General features: G+C 42.0%; 1 protein-coding gene across 3 annotated transcripts in view; it reads left to right on the forward strand.

Moving 5' to 3' along the window:
• MREG (melanoregulin) overlaps positions 1 to 18969 on the forward strand; it is a 98128-nt gene extending 79159 nt beyond the window's left edge. For 2 of the 3 annotated variants that reach the window (XM_058438591.1, XM_032754587.2), the window contains exons 3-5: positions 15944 to 16034; positions 17324 to 17487; positions 18050 to 18969. In XM_058438591.1, the coding sequence (XP_058294574.1) occupies positions 15944 to 16034; positions 17324 to 17487; positions 18050 to 18184 (390 nt within the window). In that variant the 3' untranslated portion in view covers positions 18185 to 18969. Of the gene's footprint in view, positions 1 to 1952; positions 2103 to 15943; positions 16035 to 17323; positions 17488 to 18049 lie in introns of all 3 variants that reach the window. The other variant, XM_032754589.2, reaches the window with a different exon arrangement.
• The last annotated feature ends 2025 nt before the right edge of the window (positions 18970 to 20994 follow it).

Genomic DNA, 20994 nt, shown 5'->3' on the forward strand with positions numbered 1-20994 from the left:
TTACAGGTGCAAGCCACGTCGCCTGGCCAATATAAAAACTCTTAATGAGAGATTGTACGTTCTTTTTTTTTCCTTTTGAGACAGGGTATCGCTCTGTCACCCAGACTGGAGTGCAGTGGCATGATCACAGCTCACTGCAGCCTTGACCTCCCAGGATCAAGCAATCCTCCTATCTCAGCCACCTGAGAAGCTGGGGCTACAGCTGTGTGCCACTATGCCTGGCTAATTTTTGTATGTTTTGTAGAGACAAAGTTTTGCCACGTTTGCTAGGCTGGTCTCGAACTCCTGGACTCAAGCAATCCATCTGCTTTGGCCTCCCAAATTGCTGGGATTACAGGCGTGAGCCACCATGCTTGGCCCTTTTTTCTCCAGTCTTCAAAAATCTGATGTGTGTTTTACCCTTACAGCCCATCTCAGTTTGGACCAGGTACATTGAGGTGTTCAGTAGCCATGTGTGGCTACTGGCTGCTGTATTGGACAGCACAGGTCTGGATGTGGAGGGATAGCAAGATCTTTGAGATGTTTTCTCTACTCTGGATTCAGAGTTCAATCTAAATTTGGGTCACTACTTTGAAGAAGTGGCCTTTCTCAATGGTACATGCTTAAACTAATTGAACGAATTGGCAATTTCTGCCTTGTTAGAAATGTAAGTCTTCTTTTTCTATCCAAGAGCAGGAATTTAGTCATATTATCCTTTGTCTTTGCTGTAACTAATTATCTTTGTTCCTTGCAGAGCCCCAGAACTCGGAGGTGGTTCCAACTAGTTGATTAGGAATAACAATATCGCATGGAAAATGGCAAGCCCCAGCCCTCCCCTGACAGCACTAGCAAAATCTCATACTGAGTTTTGCTCTTTTAACCGTAAACTGTACATGAGGTGGGAGTCCCCAAATTAGACAAAACTAGCTCGAATCTTATTGCTTAGTGGCCCCTTCCCGTGGCTTTGCAGACACACTTGGGCAGCAGGAGCTGTGAGCTCTCCCTTGGCTTAATCTGGTTAAAACCAGGATAAAGAATTAGGTCAGGGGCCTCTGGCTGCAGAGCAGTCTGTTTCCAGAACTCAAGTGGAGCCGTGGAATAAAAATAAATAGAATTGTAAAAGCATTACTCAGCCTTCACATTTGACCGGTTCTAGGTCAAAACTCTAGCTCGGATTCAGAGTCAAAACAGTTGAGCATTGCAAAGAGTGGTGGGACTGCATTAGTAACCAGGCTATGGATGTGCCTTTCTAAGGTGCTCTAAGCAGTAACTCCAAGGTGTGATTTGGGGTTTGAGGCTCCGCATGGTATATAGAGATGAACTGCCCCCAAATTTCACTTTATTAATCTTTTAAGTATCAGAGCATCTGGGGTGGGGCCTTAGGGCCTGGTGATGGGAGCAGCAGGTGGTCCTAGGCCTGGGAGCATCGTGAACTTCACTAAGACCCAGTTTTTCCTGGGATTCAGTGAAAGGGCAAGTAGATAGCTCTGGGTCAAAAAGGAGGAGAGGCTGGGTGCGGTGGCTTATGCCTGTAATCCCAGCACTTTGGGGGGCCGAGGCAGGCAGATCATTTGAGGTCAGGAGTTCAAGACCAGCCTGGCCAACATGATGAATCCCCATCTCTATTATAAAATACAAAAATTAGACGGGCATGGTGGTGGGCACCTATAATCTCAGCTACTAGGGAGGCTGAGGCAGGAGAATTGCTTGAACCCAGGAGACGGACGTTGCGGTGAGCCAACATTGCGCCACTGCACTCCAGCCTGGGTGACAGAGCAAGACACTGTCTCAAAAAAAAAAAAAAAAAGGAGACCTGCATGTGAATCTGATACCTAGAAGCTAGTTCTCATCTCACTGAATTGGTAGGTCTCATGAGGCATGGAGAGAGATACCTACATCCGAGTTTGACCTGCCCAGCCAAAAAGGCTCATTTTCATCAGCTCTGGTTACCAACAAACAAACCTTTCTTAAAGGGAGTGCTCCAGGGTGGTGGGACATCCAAGCTAAAGCATAAAGCCAACCATTGTTGGGAGTTATTGAGGGCCCCTCTAAGTCCTGAAGGTGCCAGACCGCTGGGCACAGGCCCCTCCTGGCCTCCACCCCCTGCCAACCGCTACTCCAAGGTTAGTCCAGTCTTTTGCCTATCTGCTAAGTCACTGTGTTTCTTTGCTGTGTCATTTGATCCTTTTCCATTTGGGCTGAGGTGAGGGCAGTTAATGAGTGCACCAGCTGTCTAGGAACAGTGAAATACAATCTTATCTTTTTCGCTTTCACACCATGCCTGGTAGATGCAGAGAGTCAGCTTTTGTAGTGCTGGAAGAGGGTGCCCTCCTTGACACCGTCCAGGCCCAGGTGTTTTTTAAATTTTTTAAATTTTTTTATTTTTTTGAGACAGAGTCTCGCTCTGTCACCCAGGCTGGAGCGCAGTGGCGCCATCTCGGCTCACTGCAAGCTCCACCTCCCGGGTTCACGCCATTCTCCTGCCTCAGCCTCCCAAGTAGGTGGGACTACAGGTGCCCACCACCACGCCTGGCTAATTTTTGTATTTTTAGTAGAGATGGGGTTTCACCATGTTAGCCAGGATGGTCTCGATCTCCTGACCTTGTGATCTGCCTGCCTCGGCCTCCCAAAGTGCTGGGATTACAGGCGTGAGCCACCACACCTGACCCAAATATCTTAATTATATAAACCTGCCTTGTTCAGAATTCACATGGATTATAGCCCAAGTGGCTTTTTCCAATAAAATTTAGTGCAGCTTTCTATCTTCACAATAGGCACTTGAGCACAGCCAGAACTTGGCTTTTACATGCATCGTCATGTGCAGTGCAGTTCAGCAGCCCCACTGCAGGACCTGCTGTGTACAAAGCACTGGGTAGGACCTGGGCAAATCCCAGTTCTTGTGGTCAGGTAGCCTATACTCTGGTAATAAAGGAGACATTATAGATACCTATGGTATAAGAGTATCTTGGCTGGGTGCGGTGGCTCATGCCTATAATCCCAGCACTTTGGGAGGCTGAGGCGGGCAGATCATGAGGTCAGGAGTTTGAGACCATCCTGGCTAAGATGGTGAAACCACATCTCTACTAAAAATACAAAAAATTAGCCGAGCGTGGTGGCATGCACCTGTAGTCCCAACTACTCGGGAGGCTAAGGAAGGAGAATGGCGTGAACCCAGGAGACAGAGCTTGCAGTGAGCCGAGATTGCGCCACTGCACTCCAGCCTGGGCAATAGAGTGAGACTCCGTCTCAAAAAAAGAAAAAAAAAGAAAAAAGGAAGTATCTATACAGTTAGTAACTCTACAAAAATTTTCATAAAGGAACTGAGGAAGTTCAAAGGAAGCAGCAGTTTACTTTCAATTGGTAAGAACGGCAGAGACTTCTCTCAGAGGTGGTGGCATTTGAGCTGAGCCTTGAAGGGTGAGTAGGATTTAGATCACAGAATAAGGAGGCCATGAATGAACATGGTCGAGGCATGCAGGTTCAAGGTGTGCTGGAGGATAGAGTGATGGTCCCAAGTGTCAGAGGCAGACTGTGTGTGGAGGGCTGTCATTGGGAACAAGACCAGAAAGGTCAGATCATGGCTAACCTTCTTGGGATTGAAACTTTGTTCAGTAAGCGGTATGGAACAACTGAAGTTTTCAGGGAGGGAAGTGACCCAATCTCATCTTTGGAAGACAGCAGGTTGGGAGGAGATTGGAGAATTTAGCTTCTGGAAGCAGAGGAACCAGTTTCTGCAGGCATTCAGGCCAATTAAGGCAGAAAAGAGTAAGAAACTTGTGCAGAGGGAAAATCAACAAGCTGAGGTGGCTGGCTTAGATTTGGAAGATGGGATTAAGGGAGTGAGCAGCAGTTGACACAGTTGGGAACATAAAGTGGAAGGGTGACTTGAGGGAGGATGGTGAAGTCTGACTGGGCTCATCCACATGTGAGCAGCCCGTCCACTTGGACACATCCAGCAGAAAGGTGGAAATTGAGACCTGGAGCCAAGGCTTGGGGTGAGGACTAAAGTAAGAGACTTAGGAGTCACTAGAGAGAAGTAACGACAAGAGAAATTGAGGCATTAGGGGAAATTATCTAGGGAGGTAGGGGTGGGAAGAAGACCTAAGACAGAGCCTTAGGAAAGGACTGCAAAGGAAGAGATGAAGGAAGAGGAACCAGCAGAGGGAAGAGAGCTGAGAGTGAGGGGGATCAGCTAGAGGATGTGCTTTAGAGGCAGCAGATCCCAAATCCCAGAGCTCCTCTTGACTTAGACTCTAGGCAGGATACTGTCACTTTCCTCCCCAAAATAGGGATACTAATACCCCCCTCACAGGGTGGTGGGGGACTTACTACCCATGGCACTCAGTGGGCACTTAATAAATGCTCATCTCCTTTCCCTTTCCCATAGAAACCTAGAAAGGCATGTTAAGAAGGGTATGGCCATCAGGATTAAATGCTTTAGAGGCAGCGAGGGTCTTTGGAAAGGACTATAAGACTCCCCTAAATCAGGTCACTAGTGGGATGGGGAGGAAGTATTAATACCTTAGCCCTTTCCATAGAGAGCAGGCCTGAAGAAGGCAGATTGCTGGGGGCTGGTGATCAGGAGGAAGTGAGAAGAGCAATGGAGGCTCCCAGTCTAAGCCATTTGGCAGTGAAGGGAGGGATGCAGAATGGACTGGAGCTTGAGGAGGTCAAGGAGTTCATTAAGGGCAGGGCGCCGTGGCTGCTTGCATCAGTGCAGCCAGCTGTCCTATGAAGAGAAGTGAGCTCGTTTCTTGCAGAATCCTTTTTCTCTTGGGTTTGGCAAATACAGTCAAACATTTGGGTGTTTGTTAAAATGTGCAGCTAATTAACTCTGGGAGGAAGAAGCCCATCATGTGAGTGAGTGAAACTGGTTTGCTGCACGAACTCTGAAGAGGACTTGGCTGGGTTCTGAATCAGGAGTTCTTTTAAAGCTGTAATCTCACAAGCTTGGGGGAAGAAGGGTGCATGCTGTCCAGGGAGGTTTCCAAGGAGGGGCTTCCTTGTGAGATGAGAGCTGGGGGAAGGAAGTGGGAAGAGCCGAGGAGGTACCTTAGGTAAGTCTTCCTGGGGATTTCTCAGTCCAGAAGCCTGAAACCTCCTTTCAGAAAAGTATCAGGGTGTCTCACAGCCCTCCCTGCTGCAGACAAGCACAGCTCAGCCCCAAATATTTACCTTCTCTCCTCAGTCCTTAGAATCTCAGACCTCTGCGGCTCCTGCCCGCCTCCTCTCTTTCTTCCTCTTGAGGGGAATGGTTTACCTTCATCAAACTCCTTGAGAGATGAAGTGGGGATAAAGTGGAGAGGAGATTGTGCAGGAGGGAGGGATGGGAAAAGTAGGAGGGGCTGGAGTGTCCTGCCGCTGGCTCTGAGGAGGAAGAGGAGTGCCGGAGTCCCCAGAGGAAGCACCAGGGCGCTGTGTCCTGTGAATCCACCCTTCGGAAAAAGGACATCCTTGGGTTTGGCAGCATCCTTTGCTGGATGCGGGGAATCCTCTGCCTCTAGAAAAGTTCTGTTTTCTCCCCAGATTTCAATTGTGTTTTCCTAGTTCCTCCTCAGGCATAGCTGATGTGGCTTCAGGTTGGTGTTTTCTTGAATCAGTTGCTTTTTCTCTATTTTTTCTGCTTTTTTTCCTTCCTTCCTCCCTTGCCCACCCTCTCCAGTCCTGTTCTAACAGGCAGTGTGGATGGTGGCTCAATGTGTCAGCCGCACAACCAGACTGTCTGGGTTTCAAATCCCAGCTTGTCACTTAACTGCTGTGTGTGCTTGGGGGAGTTACTTCAGTCTCAGTTTCCACATCTTAAGATGGATTATAAGGGTATCCGTCTCATAGGGTAACACAGCCCTCCCCAACTGGAACACTGAAGTATAATTTCTATACTTTATACAGAAATACACTATATGATTTTTAGACCATGTATGGTGGCTCATGCCTGTAATCCCAACACTTTGGGAGGCCAAGGCGGGAGGATCACTTGAGCCCAGGAGTTTGAGACTAGCCTGGGTAACATAGTGAGACCTCATCTCTACAAAAAATAAACAAAATTAGCTGGACATGGTGGTGCACACCTGTAGTCCCAACAACTCGGGAGGCTGAAGCAGGAGGATTGCTTGAGTTTGGGAGGTGGAGGCTGCAGTGAGCCATGATCATGCCACTGCACTCCAGCCTGGGCAACAGAGTGAGATACTATCTCAAAAACAACAACAAACAACACCAAAAGAAATGTACTATAAAATTTTTAATTTCTAGAAATTTAATTTCTATAGGCTCTTTCAATATAATATATTATTTTCTGTATCACCTGACAAAACCCAAAAAGGATTTAAAGGCATCTGCAAGAAAGGGCAGGTAGAGGATTGATAGATTAGATAGGTAGGTAGGTAGGTAGGTAGATGTAATATTTACAGAGTATTTACTATTTTCTAGGTACCACTCTTATCTCTACATATATTAACTCAGTTAATCCTCAGGAATGCCACATTTTGGGTAGATTCGGAACATTTGGTTTATCCAAGCCCTCAGCCTTTCTTTCACATGAACTGCTGTGTAGGCCAATCCCTGGATCTGCTGCTTTGGCTGTGTTGATTTTTTTCAACCTAAAAGTAGGGTGTATTTTTATTTATTCCTAATAAATTTTGGCCTTTAGATTGTACCTCACAGGCTTTATTTGTTATACGTTTGATGTTATGATTCTATGTACTAGTAATCCTTTTTACTTTTGTGATCTTTGACTTCATTGAATCGCTGATAAAAATCAGCTCCAAAATTGAGCCCCATGGTGCATTACTGGAGACCTTTCTCCAGACTGACATCAACAGTTCTGTGTACTCTTCAGTAGCGGCAGAACTATCCTAGTCTGCATTATCTATTTCACATTTCTCTGTGAAAGACAAACATGAGAGGATTTCTTAGATGCTGTTGATAATCCAGATTCCCACCGTGTATTATATGTCTTTCTCCACCTTATCTGATATTTCCTACTACCTGCAAAATGAAAGAAAACTAAACTGGAGAAGCAGTCAATACATTTTTTCTATCTTTTAGATAATCCCTCTTCATTTTAAGTAGCAGCAGCATAAGATGATGTCAATTGGTGAAAACTGAAAGGAAAGAGACAACAGTCATCCTATTCAAAAGAATTCATTTTACCAAGAAGCTGCCACTTCCAAGTGAAATTATTTAACTACTCTAATTTTTAGTCTGTGATTTAGATGTATTTAATTTTTGTAATGCAGTGTTGTCATCGTCCCAGCAGTGTGGCATATTCTTTTAGTTTGTTGTTTGAGTTGAAATGAAAATTCCCAAAGGGTTGTATATGGTGCGTGAATCCACGTGGGAGCTTAATGCTTTTCAACAGTGATATTGGAAAGAATGACTAGGAAGTGAAAAATCTTAAGGAATGTTCAAGTTTTAAGGGACATGCAGGAAAATATTGTAATATGGGGGGACATTTTCTATAAAACAAATATGTTTATTATTCCATTTCTGTCTATACTAAATGGTAAAAAAGTCAAAGAAAGAGCCCAGATCTTACATTTTTGATACAGGCTGATTGCTAAAACATACTATTAAATGAAAAGTGCAAGTTATAATATGCTACTGTTTATGGGTAAAATGCTGATAAAATTGGTAACATTAATTACCTGTGGAGAGAACACTAGTGACTGGGGGACAGAGCCTTTAGTATTTTTTGAATCATATAAATATATTACCTTAACAAATAATGAATGTGGCCAGGTGCAGTGGCTCATGCCTGTAATCCCAGCACTTTGGGAGGCCAAGGTGGGCGGATCACCTGAGGTCAGGAGTTTGAGACCAGCCTGACCAACATGATGAAACCTCATCTCTACTAAAAATACAAAATTAGCTGGGTACTATGGTGCATGCCTGTAATCCCAGCTACTCAGGAGGCTGAGGCAGGAGAATTGCTTGAACCCCGGAGGCGGAGGTTACAGTGAGCAGAGATCGTGCCATTGCACCCCAGCCTGGCCAACAGGAGCGAAACTCCTTCTCTAAAAAAATAAAATAAAATAGTGAATGCATAAGAAAAAAGAAGCATAATTTGAGGAAATAACAATAGTCATTGTTTTCTGTTTCTTCTTTTTTATAGAGTCTGTGGGCTTTGGAATTTGATGCACTTAGATTTGAGTTCTGGCTTAGCTGCTGTTTGCGGTTGGGCGTGGGGCAAGTTACATAACTTCACCAGAGCGTCATCTATAACATTTGAGCAATACTCTTCTGGTTGTTTTTGTGTGTGTGTGTGTGTGAATGTGTGTGTGTGTGTGTGTGCGCACACAGATCAAATACAATAAGGATCATTTTAGTCTGAGTATGAACATCTTCCTCTGAAGATGGTTTTTCACCATCCAAGAGAGACAAAAGACAAGGTCATCTTAATGGTTGGTCTTCAGATGGTGAATAGATTTTAGCTCAAAGTTTTTAATCAAAAGTGAACTTTGAACTGGTTATTAGATCCAGCCAGAAGGATTCAACCTGCCTTCATAAGAGAGTTGAATGGTTAAGCCAATCATAGTTAGACCCTTCTTGCTTGGATCTTTGGAAGAAATTAGCCAATTAGATGTAAGCCACCTCTTTCCTTTGTTATAGCAACATCTCATGAGAGTCAGAGGCTTTGCTCTGCTGGACAGAATTCACAGGAGGCACCATAAAGTAAGCCCTGGCTACAGACAAGGGCTGCTGTTATATCTGTGTCATTCCGTAAGACACTTTTGGGACAGAAAGATTGGGATCTAGGCAGAGCCATTAACACTGCATCTGCTGTAAGCCCTATCTATTCCTTGCTAGATAAATCTATGCACTGAAAATTTTTCCTGGGGGCGAGGGTGGGAAAATAGGAAACTAACATTTTGTGTGGTATCTATATTGTCCTTTAAATACTCAATGAGTGGGCTTTACAACATGAATGTTTCCAATGCAAGGGCCAGAAAAAGAGCTCCAGTTGTCTAAACCCAAATGGAATTGGATAAGATAACAGAGAGTTCCTGAAGTAGGTCTGACTTCAGATGAGAATTGACCCGGAGGCTCAGGATATCCATAGGCTCTGTATCTCTGTGATTCTTTCAACTGCGTTCTCTGAGTGTTACTTCTTGCTTAATCTAGCTCTTCTCAGGCTAGTCAAAGTGATGAGAGCATTTCCAGATTTTGCACCTTCATATCACATTGTGGAGGAGAAGAGAAAACACCATTCCTGATTGCTCCAGAAGCTTCACGGATTTCGCTGCCTCTCTTTTGGCTTGAGTTGGGTTATGTGCCCATCCCTGAAACAGTAGGTTATGCTAGTTGGCTTAGGTCACTGGATCGCAAACCTGGAACCCCTTCAAGGGATTCTGATGTCATTGGTCTGAGAAGTGAATCGCATGCATGGCTATTTTAAAACACTCCCTGGATGATTCTAATATACAGCCAAAAATGAGTTTATTGGCATAAGCCAATTAGTGTCTGCTCTGAGAGCTAAGACTATAACTGTTCTGCAAGGGAAAGTCTGAGTGTACTTAATAGATTGATGGGAGAAGGGGATAACAGATGTTGGCAAAGAAAATATCATATTACATGTGGCAAACATTTTAGCTGCCCCGGTGCTCATGCCCTTTCTTTCTTCCTTGCCATCAGAATCCAGCTTTTGTTTGGGGCAGCAAGGTGCCAACCTTAAGGGATGAATCGTGGTTGGTCCAAAGTGCTATTGATAATCTGCTTCCTCACTTTTCCAGCCTCCTTTGCAATGAGATAGGAGAGAGAGAGGGGGAGAGAGAGAGAGAGAGAGAGCACATGTGTGCACAGAGGAAAAGCTAAGTTACTCTTTGTTCATAGAGGGAGTACAAGGAAGGTTAAAGTTAACACATGAGAAATTGGAAGTATAAGCCTATTCTTGGAGTTATGGAAGTAGCTATCAGAAAAAGAAGAAGAGGAAATGTTCAACAATAGCTATCTCTGAGGAATTAGACTGGAAGAAGAGGATTAAATGAAAAATGAAAACCTCTAGTTTTCATTTTGTATCTTTCTGTCCTCTTTGATATTTTATTTCTATGTGATTATATTATTTTTATAATTAAAAATAAATTGATCTCTTTTGAAGTTGTTCCTAAGAGTTTAAGATGATTTTTTTTTTTTTTTTTTTTTTTGGACGGAGCGCTCCGTTTTCGCCCAGGCTGGAGTGCAGTGGCGCAATCTCGGCTCACTGCAAGCTCCGCCTCCTGGGTTCACGCCATTCTCCTGCCTCAGCCTCTCCGAGTAGCTGGGACTACAGGCACCCGCCACCACGCCCGGCTAATTTTTTTGTATTTTTAGTAGAGACGGGGTTTCACCGTGGTCTTGATCTCCTGACCTCGTGATCCGCCCGCCTCGGCCTCCCAGAGTGCTGGGATTACAAGCGTGAGCCACCGCGCCCGGCCAAGATGATTTAAAATATATGTAAGTTATTGTTAGAATATATTTCTTTAAGCGTATAAGTCACCTTTTTTATAAGAAATAAAAAGTACTTTTAAACAATCCCATTTATCTACAAACTCAGTAATACAGATGAGAATCAAACGCTGTGTTTTAATTTTAAAATATTTAATTGACAAGTGAAAATTATATATATTCAAGATATACAACATGATGCTTTGATATACATATACATTGTGTGGTGATTGCCGCAGTCAAATTAATTAACACATGCATTACCACTCATAGCTACCATCTGTGTGTGTGTGCACGTGCATGTGTGCAGTAAGGACAATTAAAATCATATTGAATTCCAAGTAAACAATACAGTATTATTAACTATAGTGACCATATATACACTATGGGGATGTATATCTGTACCCCCATGTTCATTGCAGCATGATTCACAATAGCCAAGATATGGAAACAACTTAAGTGTTTATGGATGAATGAATGGATAAAGATAATTTGGTAAATATATCACAATGGAATACTATTCAGCCTTAACAAAGAAGGAAATCCTGCCACTTGTGACAACATGGATGAACCTAGAGGTCATTGTGCTAAGTGAAATAAGCCAAGCACAGAAAGACAATTACTGCATGATCTCACTTATATGTGGAATCTAAAAAAGTCAAACCCGTAGAAGCAGAGTAGAACAGTCATTGCCAGGGGATAGAGGGTAGGGGAAATGGGGAAATGCTGGTCAAAGAATCAAATGTTGTTTTAGTTTTATGCATGAGAAAGTGATCTGAGGAGCTTAAATCAGGACTCAAGGTCAAGGTCAGCTCCTGGGGATCTAAAGCTGGAGGAGAATTAGCCATTGATGGTGGCAGGACATTGAGTTCTTTCTGCCTTTCATCTTGTTGCCTCAACCTTCTTATCTAGCATCCCTAATCTGATTTGGCCAACAACTGATGAGGAAAAAAACCCCAAGAATTCAGCTATAAACATCTTCAGTTATTGATTCCAATTATGTTTTTCAGTTTGACTTGTTCTCAGGTGTCTTATGAAATTAGCTCAGTATGTTTTCTTTTGCTACACCTTTGCTAATTGAGCCATTGTTAAAGTTCAGGGCCATGGCATCACATTGACCACAATATATTATTTCAGAAATTAAGGAGAAACAAATAAAATATTATTTTAGAAAATAAGACTTTAACTTTTGATGTCTGGTAGAATTGCATTGAAGTCACTTGGGAAGAATATGTAATTGACCTTTAACTGTTATTTTCAAATTATTTGTTTCAAGCTTAAAAAATCATTACAATTTAAAAATTGGAGAGGGACATCAGAAGACTTGCTCTAATGCCAGGGAGTAGGGGAGTTAGTTTCTTTAGTTGTGGAGAGATGTAAGTGGATAAAATTTTTTGCATTACTATTTTTCATTTGCTGCATTTCAATCTGTATTAGCTTGTTCTCACACTGCTATAAAGAACCACCTGAGACTGGGTAATTTATGAAGAAAAGAGGTTTAATTGACTCACAGTTCCACAGGCTGTACAGGAAGCATGGCTGAGAGGCCTCAGGAAACTTACACTCATGGCGAAAGGGTGAAGGGGAAGCAAGCACCTTTTCACACGGTGGCAGGAGAGAGAGAGAGAGAGAGAAAGAGAGAGAGAGAGAGGGAGAGAAAGAAGGGGGAAGCGCTACACGCTTTCAAACAACCAGATCTTGTGAAAACTCTATCACGAGACAGCACTGGGGGATGGTGCTAAACCACCTCCATGATCCAGTCACCTCCTACCAGGCCCCTCCTTCAACACATGGGGATTACAATTCGATATGAGATTTGGGTGGGGACACAGACCCAAACCATATCAAGATCCAATTCTTTGGAGTCACATGTTTAAGAGGAATCTAGATTCTCCTCTTACGAATTATTTAATCAAGTGCCTATTCTTAGTTAAAACCCTACCAATGCTTCTACTGGTTTTAGAGCTTTAAATTTTGCATAAAATTTCGAGATACTTTCATGTATAATTATTCATGACTATTCTGTCAAAAGAAGATAGTAATAGTATGGAAGTATGACATCCGTAGTTTCATTCCACTAATTTTAACAAGCACCTGTCATGTGCAAGCTGTCCCCAAACCATGGTAGAGGAAGGTGGGATCCAAAGATGCATCAACTATGGATCCATCCTTAGCAGATCTTTAATCTCATATTGATTATTAGTTATGTGTTGCTTCTCCATGAAATGTTTTATCAGAGTAACAGACACTGAAACTGAATGAATGCGTATAACACTCATTGTAGATATTTAGGAATAGCAAAATGACTAACAGATGGACAGCAGGAAGGGAAGGATGTTTTAAAAGTCAAAGCCTGGATGATCCAATGATGAATGAGTCTCTGAAAAACAGAGATTTGGCTGCACTTACAACAAGGCCTAAGACATCAGCCTAAGGAGCTAAAAGAAAAATTGATAGAGACCTTTAATTGCAAGTTGGCGAAGCCACCTAGTGGTTTGTTTCATAAGTTAAAGTTGTGTGAACATATGAGGCCACTCATCCGTGGATTGATTGAGTTGGTCTCTAATCAAGTGTGACTAAGAATCTGGTCACTTTTCATGAAGTCCAGAAAGCAGGGCCATTTTCACTGAGAATAAGCACAGTGTAGCTCTGCCTAATATTTCGTTTATTTTATTGCCATCTTTTTATCTAAAAGGAGTTGAGGCAACTTACATGAAAGTGTAGTGAGATAAGATAAACTAGAATAAGACAGGAAAGAAAGAGGAAAATATGAATAAAGACACAAAAAGTAGCCAGAAATTGAAGTAATTCAAAAATGCTCTTGAAATACTGTGTGTGTGTGTGTGTGTGTGTGTGTGTATATATATATATACGTTATATATATATATATATTTTTTTTTTTTTTCCTGAAAGGACTTGAAATTTTCAGGCACAAGTGGAAACAGATCAGTTATAAAATTTACAACATCCAGAAAGATGAAATAATTTTTAGGAAAGATAAACCATCTGATACTTAGAGCAGAGAAATTTTTCTTGTGGAGGTCCTCACAAATTGCATACTGCATAATGTAATGTATCATGTCCTCCGTGCTCATAGTAGAAATAATTCTGAGTCCTGGAGGATTTTTTTTTTTTTTGAGACAGAGTCTTGCTCTGTTGCCCAGGCTGGAGTGCAGTGGCGTGATCTCGGCTCACTGCAACCTCTGCCTCCCAGGTTCAAGCAATTCTCCTGCCTCAGCCTCCCGAGTAGCTGGGACCACAGGCGCACACCACCACGCCCGGCAATTTTTTTGTATTTTTCGTAGAGGTGGGGTTTCACCATGTTGACTAGGCTGGTCTCGAACTCCTGACCTCAAGTGATCCACCCGCCTCAGCCTCCCAAAGTGCTGGGATTATAGGCATAAGCCACCACGCCTGGCCCTCTTTTTTTTTTTTTTTTTTAAGACAGAGTCTCACTCTTGCCCAGGCTGAAGTGCAGTGGTGCGATCTCGACGCACTACTGCAACCTCTGCCTCCTAAATTGAAGCGATTCTCCTGCCTCGGCCTCCTGAGTAGCTAGGATTACAGGTGTGCACCACCACCTCCAGCTAATTTTTGTAATATTATTATTATTATTATTACTTTTAGTAGGGACAGGGTTTTGCCATGTTGGCCAGGCTGGTATCAAACTCCTGACCTCAAGTGATCTGCTCACCTCTGTGTCGCAAAATGCTGGGATTAGAGGTGTGAGCCAGCATCCTTGACCTAGGATTGTTTCTTAATTGTGCTACACTGATTTGGAGAAGCATGTGGACCAACCTCCATTTTAAGGGCTTGTATTAACTCATTTGATCCTCACAATAAGCCAATGAGGTAGGTAGGTAGTTTTATTATCCCCATATTGCAGATGAGGCAATTGAGGAGCAGCGAGGTTAAGAACTTCCCTGAAGTCAGGCTGTCAGTAAATAACAGCTGGCATTCAAACCCAGACACTCAGGCTTAGCACCCACAGTATTTTCCAATATGCTATACTGAGTGGCCAAGTAAGTATAATAAGGCCCATCCAATGAAGACAGCAGTACTTGAGTTTTTTCCCCTACAACTTTATATAGTCTGTGGGGGATTAGATAGGTATGCATTAACATGATGCTGAAGATACGGCCAGGGTTGCATATTTCTTATACGACTTAGTTAACTTTGCCCTCTTCCAAGGTCACAGACTTTGTCCCTGACCCCAATCACCATGCACATGTGCTCATGCACGTTCAACATGCCTTTGGTAAAATAAAAGAGGACCAGGCGAAAGTGTTCAAACTTGCCGCTTCTTGACTTCTAGAAAATAGCTGAAAGCCCATGCCCTGCTGATGGCATATCCTCAGATTCAAGATCTAAAATGCAGTTGTAACAAAACACAATTTGTTTTGCTAGCTTTTCTTTTTCCAAGTGGTATCTATAAACATTTGCGAATGGCAGCTAAATTGTTTTTTCTTAACCAGTCATGAGTTGATGAGCAATCAACAAGGCAAGCCTTGAACAGAACTTAGTAGAGAAATAATGGCATCATTGAAACATTTTCAGTTAAAGGAGTCAAAATATCATATAACTTGAGTCCTAAATTGAACATTTAGAATGATGTTCTTTTGGGCTGTGCATTAGGATAGCTGTGTGGTTAATGTCTTTGCTAAGAAATAGTAAAAGGTATACTCTAAAAAATGACTGCTCCATAGTGACAAGGCTTCTTAAACACAAATTTCTATGACATTTTAAAGGCACACTTACCTCAATAAAGATCCTAATGCTTCTAAAAGATTCAAGTTCTATATTGGAACAACATGATGGCCTCCTATACATAGGACTGATAAAGAACTTTAATCGTTGATAAAGTTGAATTTGTGACAGATTCATCGTATCAAAGGAAAATGAATAAAAAAGAATGTTGCTGAGATATGGTGAAGGAAGCATTGCCCAGGAATCAAGAAACTTGGGATTTTCAGGTCTACTTTATTCTGACTACAAAGGGAGACATAGATTTTTTTGTGTGTGTCAGTTTCTTATGAACTTTGGAGCCGGACTTGGGTTCAAATATCTATTCTGATACCTATTGGCTGATGACATTGGATTAGCCAAGGAAGCTCTCTGGGCCTCAGTTACTGTATCTATAAAATGGCTTTAATAACATAGATTTTATTAGGTGCTCACTGTGTGCAGATATTGTGCTTTCTGTATGCCATCAATCTTTATAACATTCTTAAATGGAATATTTATCATTGTTAACTCCACTTTACAGGTGAGATCACTAAGTTGAGAGAATATGTAATATGAAGAGTTTTAGTAAGATAATTTATGCAAGGTGCCATATCACCTGGTGCAGAGCAGATTCTCCAGCAGTGGAAGCTGATACTATTCATATCAACTTTATCTCATCCATTTCCTTCTCTTCTTTTAGGCATGCTTTGAAGATTAATAAAAGAGAAGAGCCATGTGTTTAGGCAACATGAAGTTTGGGAATGAGATAGAGGTTTAAGCCAAGGGGTATAAATAAAACTAAACTTTTATTTTCCTACAGGAGTGGCAGAAACTCAACTATGATATCCATACCCTGCGGCAGGTTCGAAGGGAAGTAAGAAACAGATGGAAGCGCATCTTAGAAGATTTAGGTAAATCTGAAAGAGATTGTGAAATGGTAAAAATAACTAGTTGTGATCATTATTCTTCAATTTCTCCACCATGGTTTTTATAAAAGGAATGTCAAAAATTGACTAATTAAGGCTTCTGTGTACTAATTATTTTCCCAATCTTGCTCTTATATCCTCAAGCATAAATGCCTGATGTTTCTGTTGTCACCAGTCCATGTCTTCAGGACACCCTCTGCCATGTGTTACTCCATCTGTCCCTAGTATAGGGTACACAGGCCAGTGCAGTCATGTAGGCACTACCATTTACTTTTTTGGCATTGTACATTAATTTAATTAGATGGGGGTGTTGGCCAATTAGTCATAGCTTTGTAAGATGAAGCAGGTTGGGAGAAATATTGTTTGCAAGACAGACAGCAAAACTCAGTGTAGAATTTCAGAAGAAATATGGAAGAAAACTTCGAGGTTGGGAAAAATAGTTGTGGCATTAAGGTAGATACCTGCCCTCATCACTAACGGTTAATGATAATGATTTTTCTCAGTTCTCCCAGGATTGTGATACAATAAATGTGGCCCCCACATTATAAAATATCCTGCTTCAATGTTTAAAAGGTGAATTTATCAGTTCTGAAATCCTTGATCCTTTTGCTTTGAAACAGAACATGACATCTTGGCATCATCACTTTTCAAGTGTGGGGTGCCATGTGACCAGCCTCTATGGCTTTGGTTGGCATGCAGTGGGATGGGATGGGACCTCTGCCCTCTTTGCATATCCAGTATTGTGAGCTAATAGCCTTTTTTTTTTTTTTTTAAACAATGTAAGTTACTCCAAGTAGATTTAAGTCTTTGAGTCCTTTATACTTTTGGGTAAGTGATTTTTACCAGCTAATCATATTACCCTGAGGAAGGAAATCTAGGTTTGGAGAAGGACAGCCTGGAGGGAACCACTTTGCAGTCTGGGAGGCAGGTAGGAATTCTGGGGACAGGGGAGAAGGTAAAGAGTAGAGAGGACAGGAAAGAGGGCTTCAAACCAGAAACAAGGTGACAAGCTGCCAGTGGCTGAGTATCTGAGGCTCTGAGGGAAAAGTTAACAAAGAGAAAAAAATACCAAAAGAATTGTAATTAAATATCCTGCCAATTGCATGGATCTGGGAGGCAGTACATGGAATAGTGCCTTTGGCTTCAGTTTTCTGATGCTTTATGCTTGTACAGAATCCACATGCGTCTGTTCGTAATCTCCTGCGGGGACCGTATTGCGGGACACTTGTTAACTTGGGACTACTTTACTTGAGTGGTCCATTTTTCTACCTTAGGTTTTCAAAAGGAAGCTGACTCTTTGTTGTCAGTGACTAAACTCAGCACCATCAGTGATTCTAAAAACACAAGGAAAGCTCGAGAGATGTTGTTAAAACTGGCTGAAGAAACCAGTATTTTCCCAACAAGTTGGGAGCTCTCAGAGAGATATCTCTTTGTTGTGGTAAGTGGATGCTTTTTTTCATTTGCCCTAATTTTGCTTTAATTGTTTGCCTTTTTAAAACTATTCACTATCCTCCGTATTCCAACACCACCATCACTATCACATATGAGGTGGCAGATGCTGGCATTATACACTCTGGTTCCCAGCGGCCCACAGCATCAGAATCACCTAAAGAGCTTTAAAAGTTCAGATTTCTGTATCACACGTAGACCTACTGAGGCTTGGGTTCCAGCTCAAGAGTTTGTATTTTTCAGTGAATTCTACAGTGTCGTCTATTTTCTGAACCATTTGTAGGTCAAAGAGATGTGAGAAGTATTGTTTATAGAACCTATAAGACTAAAAAATAATCTGAAAGGACGCTAAGGAGTGGGGAAATATTTCTTGGATAATGTAACTAAAGGATTAAGGCTTGTCTCTACATTTGTTAGGAAAAAATTAATAAATGTCTTACTTGCTCTTGTCGTCTCCAGGGTGGGTTTTGTTGTTAGATTGCTTTTTCCCATTGACATGTCTTGGTTCCTATCTTGCCAGCAGTTTTTTGGTTTGTTGTTTGTTTTTGCAGGACCGTCTCATTGCACTTGATGCTGCAGAAGAGTTCTTTAAGCTTGCTCGTCAAACTTACCCCAAGAAGCCTGGGGTTCCATGCCTGGCAGATGACCAGAAAGAACGGCACTACCTTCCATTTCCAAGTCCCTAAAGGAGAGGCTCAGGGGCCGAATGGGAATTCTTCCACGAGGACTCAACAGTCAACCAAAGTTGGACAATTACATGTAGAAGAGAGTGAGCAAATAGAGTTTGCTTAGTGAAAAATGATACTGAATTCTACATAAATGTAAAGTCTTTAATCTGAGGACCCTGCCCCATGAATTGTGCAGGCTGCACTGAAACGCCTTGGTGATCTCACATTTAGGAAGAAAGTTAAAGAGTTGGTCAGATGGATAGTTCATAATGGGTGGTTCCATTGTGAGAGCCCATTGCCCCAGCTTTGGTTTTGGTTGTGTCATAATCTCTGATTATTAATCCTACTGACTGAGTGGACTATTTCAGTTAATAAAACAATATGATTAATGGAGAGAGCTGTCATTGAGTCCCAAAATGGATTGCCAGTTTTAAAATAATTATTACAAAATGTATGCTAACCCCAAAATAATACTAGGCATGATGTGACCTTTCTGATTTGGTCACCTTGTAGAACCTTGGAGGGTGTCAGGGCATCTCTTTGATTATCAGTTATGATTATTCAGAAGTATAGATGTATCAGATGATAGAAATGACAAGGAATGGCTGGGCGCGGTGGCTCATGCCTGTAATCCCAGCACTTTGGGAGGCCAAGGTGCGTGGATCATGAGGTCAGGAGTTCGAGACCAGCCTGACCAACATGGTGAAACCCTGTCTCTACTAAAAATACAAAAATTAGCCAGGTGTGATGGCATGCGCTTGTAATCCCAGCTACCCAGGAGGCTGAGGTAGGAGAATCGCTTGAACCCGGGCAGTGGAGGTTACAGTGAGCCGAGATTGCACCATTGCACTCCAGCCTGGGCGACAGAGCGAGACTCCGTCTCAAAAAAAAAAAAAAAAAAAAAAAAAGACAAGAGTCTGCCAAAAGGACCAAGGAATTCTAAATTGTAAAATTAAGTGTCATGTGTGGTACATTTTTAATTCCCAACATTTTGATATTTTCTCTCATTTTGTATATTGTCCATTCTATTCAAAACCTTTTGGTTTTTGTCTCGCTCTGTTGCCCAGGCTAGAGTACAGTGGTGCAATCTTGGCTCACTGCAACCTCCGCCTTCCGGGTTCAAGTGATTCCCCTGCCTCAGCCTCTGGAGTAGCTGGGACTACTGGCGCGTGCCACCACACCCAGCTAATTTTTTGTATTTTTAGTAGAGACGGGGTTTCACCATGTTAGCCAGGATGGTCTCGATCTCCTGACCTCGTCATCCGCCTGCCCCAGCCTCCCAAAGTGCTGGGATTACAGGCGTGAGTCACCGCGCCCGGCCAAGCCCTTGGCATTTTGTCTGGAATAGCATTTGTAAACTGAAATGTTTGACCTCTGTTTTCTTCTTTCGTCTTTCATCTGTTTCTGATTCGTTGGCTGGCAGCTGCACCTGTGGGGGGACCTCTCATGCAGACTTGCACATATGCAGGGAGTATTGCATTGAAGATCTTTGCTGGATCTTCTTCTGTTCAGAAGATAATTTTCAAAAGGGAGCAATGCTGCGAATGCAGCTTGCTTCTCTCTACAGATTGAGAAGTCCAGCTTCAAAAGTTACTTGCCACTTAAGCAAGGAACTTACCAAGAGATCATGGTTCATGTTACTGAAAAGACTTTAAGGATTTGTAAGGTTAATCCATAGATTGCTGGGAACAATGACAATATTTTTATTTTTACAGATTTTGCACTTCTGAATTCAGGTTAAAAACTAACTTGTATTTAGTCTGCTTAGAGGACTGTGACTTGAAAATTTTTATATACCAATGAGCTTTTTGGTAGCGTCCACAATGTTTAAAATATTTCATAGGCGAGATCCATGTTCTCCATTTATTAATGCATTGTAGACCAATTTAACTGCTGTGTTTCAGGAAAATTCTTACTAGTTTAATAAGTAAGCTAAAAGTTTTATATTTTATATTTAGTGCTTAATCTTTGTCTCATGTTATGTAAAATTAGCCTGCAGATATTTTCTCTCAATTCTGTAGGCTCTTGCAAGATAAACATTCGAACAGTGAAACAAACAATAAAATAAATAAATCTAAGGACGTATTGTTTCACTCTGTCTCAGAATTTGTATTTTGCCTTTCTGCCTTTTTTATCTCAAAATAGATGAGATTGTGTGCATCTATAAATTGTTACCACGGTATTTTTGATAATGAATAAGGATAGGACTATCTCTGTGATTATTAAAATACATGGAATTATCCAGGAAATTTTCCTTATAAGGAATTAAAAGACTCCTGTATTTACTTTTCAGCTGGATGTGTGTTATATTTCTGACATAAGAAGGGATAGATATTCTTTCCACAATCCCTTTAAATTAAAGGGCAGAGAGGCTGAAACACTCATGGGTTTAAGGGCCTCCCATCATCCTAAAGCCAGTCAAGGATTAGATGTGTGTTAGGTCCAGTGGACATGGCAGTGCATGAGAGAGGCGCAGGGGTGCCTCAGGTGGCCACTGCAGATGTCACAGTGTGCTTGGCAGGACCAGCAGCCACAGATGTGTGGAAGGCCAGAGAGTTTCCCACTTTTTGTCTCCCTGTGGACTACTTTAGTACTCCTTTTATGTTTTTTTAATTTTCTTACTTTAGTACTTCTTAAAGGCTCATCTGTGTATGCAGGTTGATTTGGGGTGGTAGATGGATGGAAGTTTTTATATTAATATTTATTTTAATATGCACCGGGGAAAAACCCTCTAACTAGTAGATCAAACACCTGGTTTTACAGTTCATGGATGTATTGCACAGAATATTATTTATGTTTTCTTAAGGGCAAAGGGACACCAGGAAGGC

Source organism: Hylobates moloch, unplaced genomic scaffold, assembly GCF_009828535.3.
Source record: "Hylobates moloch isolate HMO894 unplaced genomic scaffold, HMol_V3 SCAFFOLD_1, whole genome shotgun sequence".
NCBI lineage: Eukaryota > Metazoa > Chordata > Mammalia > Primates > Hylobatidae > Hylobates > Hylobates moloch.